At 38.8% G+C, this 10,072-nt stretch overlaps 1 protein-coding gene and 1 long non-coding RNA gene across 7 annotated transcripts; both read left to right on the forward strand.

The window, feature by feature from the left end:
* The first annotated feature begins 1,318 nt into the window (after positions 1–1,318).
* Positions 1,319–7,566, forward strand: LOC119016467 (cell wall integrity and stress response component 4-like). 6 transcript variants are annotated; one of them, XM_037092279.1, is made up of 9 exons: positions 1,319–1,500; positions 1,806–1,924; positions 2,089–2,373; positions 2,824–2,853; positions 3,336–3,584; positions 5,508–5,714; positions 6,166–6,258; positions 6,677–6,750; positions 6,875–7,566. In XM_037092279.1, the coding sequence occupies exons 1-8, from the start codon at positions 1,364–1,366 to the stop codon at positions 6,724–6,726; spliced, it is 1,170 nt and encodes a 389-aa protein (XP_036948174.1). In that variant the 5' UTR covers positions 1,319–1,363; the 3' UTR covers positions 6,727–6,750; positions 6,875–7,566. The 6 variants fall into 6 exon arrangements, with proteins under 6 accessions (XP_036948174.1, XP_036948177.1, XP_036948173.1 ...); XM_037092282.1 differs by having other exon boundaries at positions 1,319–1,632; positions 5,505–5,714; positions 6,875–7,563; XM_037092278.1 differs by having other exon boundaries at positions 5,505–5,714; positions 6,875–7,562.
* An 873-nt stretch (positions 7,567–8,439) lies between these two features.
* LOC119016471 lies at positions 8,440–8,830 on the forward strand. Its single transcript, XR_005074168.1, has 2 exons — positions 8,440–8,507; positions 8,670–8,830. It is a non-coding gene; the product is annotated as an uncharacterized LOC119016471 (long non-coding RNA).
* The last annotated feature ends 1,242 nt before the right edge of the window (positions 8,831–10,072 follow it).

The raw sequence follows: 10,072 nt of genomic DNA on the forward strand, positions 1-10,072 counted from the left end.
TGGCTAAATGATTCAAGATGTGAAGCTCAAATTTTTGCGCTGGCCAAATAATGCAGAAATTTGTATTACGCAATTTAGATTAATTGCCAACAGTGCACTGTTATACACGGGGCACCATGTACGGTGCTTCATGCATCATCAGTAGAGAGTTTTGGGTTAAATTTGACTATTAATATCATATAATGATTATTAAGGATAATTATTAATTATGATAAATAATAAGTTCAAATAGTGGTCGGCTGTAGCTCAGCAGGTAGAGCAGGTCGACTAGTGATGGGAAGGTTGCTGGTTCAAATCCCGGGCAGGGCTCCCTCTTTATCTCTCAGACTGTCACCACAAACTTGGCATTGTCAGCAGGATCACAGGTGTATTATGCCATTTTTGTGAAGAAATCTTTATTTTAATCTCTCAGGAGTCCTAATTTGATCACATATCTTACAATGTGAAAATGGTGAGATTTGTACTCTGTATTTAACCCTTCCTGAGGGATCAGTGGGCCAGGGTCGTGCCTGGAGAATCACCCTTGTCAGAGTGTTTGTTGATGGTGGGGAAACTGGAGCACCATGACTGCTAACCACTGCGCCACCATGCTGTCAGACAGTGAAATAACACTGTGTCTAACTCAGTTCCTCGACAGCTTGCAGCTGGAGATTTGAAATACTTTGTCTTTGTAAATGTCCTGGTGTATTCAAAAGCTAAACATAAACTGAAGAGGGGAGTTGTGACAGCAGCGGAGTGTATGGCAGAGACGCCTAACTGCCACAAGGGGGAGACAAATGTTCAATAGTTCAGCTTTCTACACAGTGACATTCATTTTCACCACATTTAAATCCTTTTTTTTTTTTAACTTTCTCTCTAATACAGTCATCACTGTTCTGATGTTTTGTACTCGCTGTCAGCACCAACTGTCACGTGCTAAGTTTCCATTTTCGTTTAAACACTCCCAAAAACTCCAGGACATTGATGATTACTCATGAAGTTTACTGGGAATCTTGTGAAACTATAAACACAATACAACAAAATGTGTGTCTGTATTATTAAACAAAGCAAACATCACAGCAGTATATGGTACATAGCATGGCTTAGCTAGTGGCAGCATAATATAGAGCTAGCTTAGCTTTGCAACACAATTAGCATCTCAGCAGTCTATTAATATAACTTAAATTGCCTCCAAACAAAAGCCTGCTAACTGAAGAACTGATGACTGAGAGCTGATGACCACATGGTGAATTTAGTTCCTGTCTGTCTCCCAGCATGCACTGTTGCTATGTTGCTATGGTTACAAATATAAACAAATAACACAAAACTGTGTTTTCAAGAAAAGCAAACATTTTCTAGGGGCATAACAACAACATCTCACTTCATGAAGGAACCAATAGTGGTGCAACTGGAGATCTGCATGTTTTTTTGTGGACATTTCCAGCCTTCATGGCGAGTCCAAGACACGACCCTTGTGGGACGCCAAAGGTGTTTGGTGAAGAAAAGGAGCATCGATAGATGGTTTTGTTCCACTTCTACAGCTAAACACAGAATACTTTCTGGTTCGAACACAAAAGAAAACGTGTGTTAACAACCACAGAAAGATGCGTTCAAGGAAAATCTAATCCAGGATGCTGTTTACATGGAGGCCTGGTGATGCTTCGAGTCTATAGTCTAAAACTTTCCACTATGATGAGAGTGCAGGTTGTTGGTGACAGATGTGATCTCATCTTCACACAGTAGACCACATGTTTGTTCATTAACCATGAATAAACACTGAAGTTTCTGAGAACACCAGTCAGTAACCACACAGTTCCTGTTCCCAGGCTGCACATACGCAGAAGTTGGACTTCAGTCTGTGAGCTGAGTCTTTTCTGTGTGAAGATGAGGGTGAACATCTACAGCTGCCTGCTCGTCTTTGTTCTGGGCTGTAACATCACTGCAGGTAAGAACTTTTAGAAATTAATCAGTTACTCGACTGTTAAAATACATTTCTTCATATCTTATATTTTTCTGCTAGACTTGGATTTGATAGAAATGTCTTAAATCAGAAAACTTATATAACTTAAATAATAATAAGATGTGAACTTTGATATTTATCATTTGCAGCAATAAGACATGAAATAGTCCAGGAGAAGCAGTCAGTCCTTCTGCCTTGTCCTCACGCTGTGGAGGGTGAAGTGACGTGGAGCAGAGAGACGAACGGACACAGAGTTGATATTCTTACAGTTGATGGTGACAGGGAGGAGAAACACATTCCTGATCCAGGCGGACGATACAGTTCACTGGCTGATCCTTTTAAATCACTTTACATTCGCAGAGTTAACATGTCAGACTCTGGAACATACTTCTGTAATAACGCAGCAGCTGTGCAGCTGACGGTGATCCCACCAGGTAACATCACACTTTGTTTCTCTTCTTGTTTCAACATCATGTCGATCATGTTTCAAACACTGATAACAGAAATAACTTTGGCAGTTTAATGAAATGATACATTTCAGATGTTAGAAAAACAACATTACTTACCACAGTAGATTCTCATCAGGGATGAATTCTTCACAGTTACTCTCTGATACTGTAGTGGAGAAACAATTTCAGCAGTTTTAAAGGTTAGTCATTTATTTTTTATCTGTGAAGATTTTAATGCACTTAACTAAAAATGAAATAAGATGCTGAACTATCTCTGCTCTGTGATCACATCTCAGTGCAGCTCTGACCACATGGTACATACATACATCCATTCAAATGAGCTCCTCACATGATGAACGAGTGACTGAACCCTTTGAATGTGTCAGAGCATGTCAACATTTTAAAACACTATATTTGTGTTTATTCTTTTCACAGGTTTCATAATTTATCTGCTCCAAACCATCAGTGAGGAACTTATTTGCAGCGTATGATTTAAATGAAAACACAAGAGTATATTGGAATATACTGAAAACCATATGTAACATATTTAATAAACATTTGAACTATTTGTTTATTAGACAACATATAACAATACATTGTTATTTCACTGGTAATATATACTGATATGTATCTGAAAGACAGTTTGCAGATTTCACTGTAGATAGATTTTAGGAAATACGTATATGGTAATATTTCCAACAACTCATGAAAAACAGCCACACTTGGTTCATCAGTAAATAAAGGAGAAAGGTGAAATTTTTTTATAACTTCTTGACTCAAATACTGAAAATAAAACTAAAATATAAATATTTTAGATCATATGGAAAATACATTTATATCAGTAATTCTTATTCTGAGCAAATCTCAGCCAGTGACTTTCTCCTGAAAATGAGTGATCATTATATGATGGAACGTTAAATGAATCTTGTTTTGTTTGTTGTGCACAGGAACAATCATACGTAACGCGACAGAGAAGACAAATGTCACTCTGAACTGTCCTCCTGATGCTGGAGGATCAGATGCTCCAACATGGAGCAAAGACGGGCGTGAAATACAAAACCAACGGGTTCATGTCTCGTCTGTGGACAAGACGTTGACTATAACATACGTGCTGCCTCGTGACTCTGGACTTTACTACTGTGATGGAAAACCTGCTGTGTACCTGACTGTGATCAAAGCTGAGACATCTGACAGAGGTGAGAGACAAGAAGTCAGAGAGGAACAAAGAAATATGAGTCAGATATCAATAATTTTAATGAATATATCACAATTTTAGGAAATGAGCTTTTTAGTTTTCTTGCTGAAAGTTAGATAAGAGGATTGACTCCACGTTCATACCTGTCTGTTAAATATGAAGCTCAGCTAGTCGCTGGTTAGTTTAGCAGAACCAACATTGTTTCCTGTAGAACATCGTGCCTGGTGTGAGCTTTTCTCTGCTCTACGTAGCTGTTTCTAGATGCCAAGATACTCTTGTCTCCCTGTGATTGGCTGATCAGAGGTGCTGGTCAGTTGACTTGTTACCTTTGAACAGAGGCAGGCCAACTGTTTCCCCTGTTTCTGTGCTAAGCTAAGCTAACAGGCCTCTGGGTGTAGCTTATTGAGTGTAAATACATGAGAGTGGTATCAGTCTGCTCAGCTGACTCTCAGAGAGAAGAGTCTTATTCCTCTACAGAGATCCTGCAGACTGGTGAGTTCATACAAGGCTCAGTAAAGCTAAATTACAAAGTGAACATCATCTTCTGCATTCAGCTGCTTGATGTCGTGAAAGCACTTCTGCTGAAACTCACACCACAGAGATGCTGAAGACTTTTGTGAGAGTTTGATTTTATCTCTCTGTGGTGAAGATGTTGTTTTGTTTGGAGTATAAATGTCATCTGTCTCACACTGAACGTACCGAGGCTTCACCTAAAATAACTCAACACCAACAACTCAAACTGCAACTAAACCAACAAGAAGACAAACAGCAGCAACAAGTGCAGCATCAACACCAGCAGAGAGCACGGAGACGACTACAGCAACCAGACAAACAGGCAAGAAGGGAAAGAACAAGAACAGGAAGATAAAACAGGTTTTTATGGTGATGAAATCTAAAAGAGCTCAAAGACAAATAAAAACCAACAGCATGAAGACGTGAGGAGCAGATATTCAAACAGACACTGATCTAGAGTCAGTGCTGACATGCATCTTTGACACTGTGTTAAAATTAAACCGGTGGGTTTGTGGTCGAATGAAGGAAGTCGAGCGCACGACATGATCTGAATGCAAATTCAAGACATGAGAACAAATGACCACAATACTGAAAGAAATCTGTCTCAGATATGATGGATGACTTTGTCACATGATGTTTCACATTATGTTTAAATATGAAAAACGCTTTTATAATTTTAGATTCACAGGATTCATGTTCAAGATATCCACGAGAATAAACCATCAAATTACACACAGCTACAGCAACACAACATGTGTTTACATCAAGTCACAGTTTAATCTCACATTATTCATCATTTTTATTTCAAAGTGCTCTCATATGACAGTTATACAGTTATACTAAAAATTACAACAATTTTAAACAAAACCATCTGTATCATGTTAAACCACCGACTGTTTTCCTGAAAGACTGATGTTCGTGCAAATCTGAAATGTGAAAACTTGATATTTACACAAATTCAATATATGATCACTGTCATTGTGACTATTGTTTTAATTCAGTTTGATTTAGAAAATTTTAACATGTCTGAATTATCTTTTGGGATTTTTCTCACGGAGAGTCAGAAGTCAAACCTCAAATATAGATCTGAAACTGGAGCGAAGATGTAAAGTTTGTCATTCTAATATATCTACAACAGAGTCGTGGATAATCTCTCAGTGTCAGGTCATTTCAACACAAGAACTTTATGATCGACTGTTGACACGTTTAATTGCTGTTATATCTAAACTCAATACAACTCAGTGGTCCATAGTTACTGATCAGAACAACATTAAAGGGTAATAGGAGATATTCTGAATTCAGATGTTTAGTGGTCATTAATGTATTGTTGATTTGTTTAATATGCATTTGTTTAAGTTTGAAGGGATTTACGTACTGAACTGAATCTTGTTTCTGTCCTACTCACAAGGAGAAAAGACAACAACAACGACCACGAAGCCGACTACGACCACGAAGCCGACTACGACTATGAAGCCGACCACGAAGCCGACCACGAAGCCGACCACGAAGCCGACTACGACTACGAAGCCGACCACGAAGCCGACCACGAAGCCGACTACGACTACGAAGCTGACTACGACAAAACTAACGACTACAGCATCACCATTGTCCAGCACAGGTACGTCTACAGTGATGATCTGAAGTCTTGCTGAGTTATCATTTCTTACTTTGTTTTCCAGTCGCTCCTGCAGACCATCAGCCACCTCTCACTTTGGTGATTGTGTCGTCGTCTCTTTGCTTCTTCTCATCCTCCTCATCATCTTCTACTAGATGAATATTTGATGAACTTTGACTTGTAGCTGCAGTTGTAACAAATCACATCACTGACCAGATTATGACGAGTTCCTCTAAAGGATGTTTCAGCAGGTCAGATGAGTGTTGCTGGTTGTTCTGGAGATAAAACATGTGTCTCTCAGCTCTGTGAAGAAGATGCAGCATGTTGAGATAAAGTCTGTTTCTATGTCTGCTTATAACAGTGATATAGTTTGGACCAAGACAAAGAAATAAAAAGCTGAACATTTATAGTAACTGGTGATGGATGATGGTGTGAATGTTTCCTGTTCCTCCAGCTGCTCCTCACCTGTGGCAAACTGTCCGACTGGTGATTGGAGGAGTCTATCTAATCATCATGATCAGCATCACTGCCACCGCCTGGACAGAAGGTGAACATAGTTACATCTGTCAGAGGTTTAATGCACCAGAACATGTTTCTGTATCATCATATTAATGTTCTGAAACTCAGGAGGATTTTCAATGAGCAGGAACTCACAATGTTTTATACATCAGCTCTGTACAAAAGGGATGTGAAAACTGAGTTAGAGACATTTAAATGGATCATGTTGCTGCAGCGCCACCTGTTGGTGAAACATCATCAGACTGAGCAGCACAGATCAGAGCTGGTTCAGTGTTCATGTCATCTGGAGTTTTATTTATTTATTTCATTTGTTAAGTCTTTATGAGATATTCTACAAACAAACAGAGCTGACTTCATGTCCAGTAGTGACCATAAATATGAACTGAGAAGTTAATACAGAAGTTAAATTAAATGTCGTCTCCATGTTCGTCTTCTGTCTTTGGCAGCTCGACAGAAACAGAAGCGACGCGCGACACAAAGAGAAAATAACTTCTGATCCTCCGTCACACAGAAACAAGAGGTACAATACAAATCTAGAAACAACTGATGTTAAAATACACTTTATATTGTTCAGCTGTTGTTCTGCTGCTGTCATTCTTATGCTTGTGACCTCTGCTGCTCTGTCCTCTGGTGTCTCCTCACAGCTGTCTGATGGACGGAGCTGCTGGACGTCCTGCACACCTCAACAGTCTCTGCTGGAGGTTTTCACTCTGCATTTTAAAACCTCTGCTGAGGAGGACTGTGCTTTCAGTGGCCACAGCTTTAGATTCAGCATTATAGAATAATATATGGTGTATATAGCCAAGGAACTTCATACATATGGATTGTGTTTATAAAAGATGTTGGTTTTAAAAATGTTTTTGAGGCTTTAATAAAACTCATGACTAACTTTTCCCTTCAACAATAGCATCTAAAAATGAGAAAACCTTTTCTTTCTTCTGTATCATAAAGAGACTTTGTTGTTTTATTTCACTCTTTGAACTGTTTATACTGTGTATTGTTCCTTGTTTGCACAGACTTGTATGATTACTGTCCAGTTGTTTGTTTTCTTAGCAAATGGCTCCAAGTGGCAGTTAATAACCTAAAAAAAATTGTTAATCAAATGAGGTTTATATTTGATTTATAAATCAATTCTCAGCACACTGCAGTTGTTTCTAAGTACAAATCAGTGTCTACTCCTGCAGCAGACGACTGGTTCAATGGAAAGACTTCTGGCTGAAAGGTTCAAGAGGAGAATGATCACCAGTATTACACTGCAAGAAGGTTCAAAAGTCTTTTATTCAACACAAAGATGAAAGCACAAGTGTGTGTGTGTGTGTGTGTGTGTGTGTGTGTGTGTGTGTGTGTGTGTGAAGTGATGCCAGGTCCCAGCCCTTTTGTCTTTTGAGGGTTCTACAAAGAACCATGTTGTGTTGTATGAATGAGGCAAAATAATACATAAATCTGGTATGATACAGATTGTTTTATTGTCATTACACTGTGTACTATGAAGTGCTCATTCGAAAAAAAAAAACACACCAGCACACAGAAAAATGAGAGAAGACTCAAACACACAAGTATAAAATGAAGTAGGTCCAGCAGCTCCGTCCATCAGACAGCTGTGAGGAGACACCAGAGGACCGAGCAGCAGAGGTCACAAGCATAAGAATGACAGCAGCTGAACAATATGAAGTGTATTTTAAGATCAGATGTAAATTCCTCTGCAAGACGTTTCTAGAGATTGTACCTCAGACGTCATTTTCTCTTTGTGTCGCGCGTCGCTTCTGTTTCTGTCGAGCTGCCAAAGACAGAAGACGAACATGGAGACGACATTTAATTTAACTTCTGTATTAACTTCTCAGTTCATATTTATGGTCACTACTGGACATGAAGTCAGCTCTGTTTGTTTGTAGAATATCTCATAAAGACTTAACAAATGAAATAAATAAATAAAACTCCAGATGACATGAACACTGAACCAGCTCTGATCTGTGCTGCTCAGTCTGATGATGTTTCACCAACAGGTGGCGCTGCAGCAACATGATCCATTTAAATGTCTCTAACTCAGTTTTCACATCCCTTTTGTACAGAGCTGATGTATAAAACATTGTGAGTTCCTGCTCATTGAAAATCCTCCTGAGTTTCAGAACATTAATATGATGATACAGAAACATGTTCTGGTGCATTAAACCTCTGACAGATGTAACTATGTTCACCTTCTGTCCAGGCGGTGGCAGTGATGCTGATCATGATGATTAGATAGACTCCTCCAATCACCAGTCGGACAGTTTGCCACAGGTGAGGAGCAGCTGGAGGAACAGGAAACATTCACACCATCATCCATCACCAGTTACTATAAATGTTCAGCTTTTTATTTCTTTGTCTTGGTCCAAACTATATCACTGTTATAAGCAGACATAGAAACAGACTTTATCTCAACATGCTGCATCTTCTTCACAGAGCTGAGAGACACATGTTTTATCTCCAGAACAACCAGCAACACTCATCTGACCTGCTGAAACATCCTTTAGAGGAACTCGTCATAATCTGGTCAGTGATGTGATTTGTTACAACTGCAGCTACAAGTCAAAGTTCATCAAATAGTAAAAATTTAGACCAGTTTTGTCTCAATCATTAAATAATCCTGTATGTTTCTGGGTGTTTGAGTCGAGGTTGTAGTCAGGATTGCAGGTGATGTTGTCGTACCTTCTGTTTGGAGTAGTTAAGTATTAAGTAAGTTTAGACCAGAACCTTTTTAAAATGTTTAATTTACAATTGCTGAAAAAGTTTCAAAGACAGACTTCCCTCAGTGTTAATCACACACACAAAATCACTGACACACAAAACAACCACAGAGACACAAAACAACAGAAAATTAGGACAACAAGGACTACAGTGAAACAAAGTCACCGCGGGACAACAACATAGAAACACAAAATGATCTCAAAGAGACACACAACTACAAAGATTCAAAATGAGAAAGAGAAAGATTCTATATTACAAAGACAAGAAACAACGTAAAAGATCTGTCTGACCATGATTCATTATAATTCATAGAAAATAGTTCAAATTAAAGAAAAGGTTAAAAAAAAAATGTTAAAATTATTCACATTTGAAATGCACCATTTCATTAACATGCCAAAATATTTCTGTTACTAGCATTTTTAAAAAAAATGAAACATTTAGCTAAGAAACACGATGTTGAAACAAGAAGAGAAACAAAGTGTGATGTTACCTGGTGGGATCACCGTCAGCTGCACAGCTGCTGCGTTATTACAGTAGTATGTTCCAGAGTCTGAGACGGTAACACTGCGAATGTAAAGTGATTTATCTACTAATGAACTGTATCGTCTGTCTGGATCAGGAATGTGTTTCTTGACCCAGTTCACATCAGCCGTAAGAATATCAACTCTGTGTCCGTTCGTCTCTCTGCTCCACGTCATTTCACCCACCACATAGTGAGGACAAGGCAGAGCGACTGGCTGCTTCTCCTGGACTGTTACATGTTTTATTGCTGCAAATGAAAAGAAGTTCTGATAAATATGAAGGTTCACATTTTATCATTGTCATGAAATTCAGTTAACTTCAGTGCTCTTGGATTTCATGATGTCAGAGTTTTATTGAAGTTTAGCAGAAAAACATGAAGCTAACTGGTCAGAAATGTATTTTAACAGACGAGTAACTGATTAATTTCTATAAGTTCTTACCTGCAGTGACGTTACAGCCCAGAACAAAGACGAGCAGGCAGCTGTAGATGTTCACCCTCATCTTCACACAGAAAAGACTCAGCTCACAGACTGAAGTCCAACTACTGCATATGTATAGCCTGGGAACAGGAACTGTGTGGTTACTGACTGGTGTTC

This window comes from Acanthopagrus latus, chromosome 3 (assembly GCF_904848185.1).
Source record: "Acanthopagrus latus isolate v.2019 chromosome 3, fAcaLat1.1, whole genome shotgun sequence".
NCBI lineage: Eukaryota > Metazoa > Chordata > Actinopteri > Spariformes > Sparidae > Acanthopagrus > Acanthopagrus latus.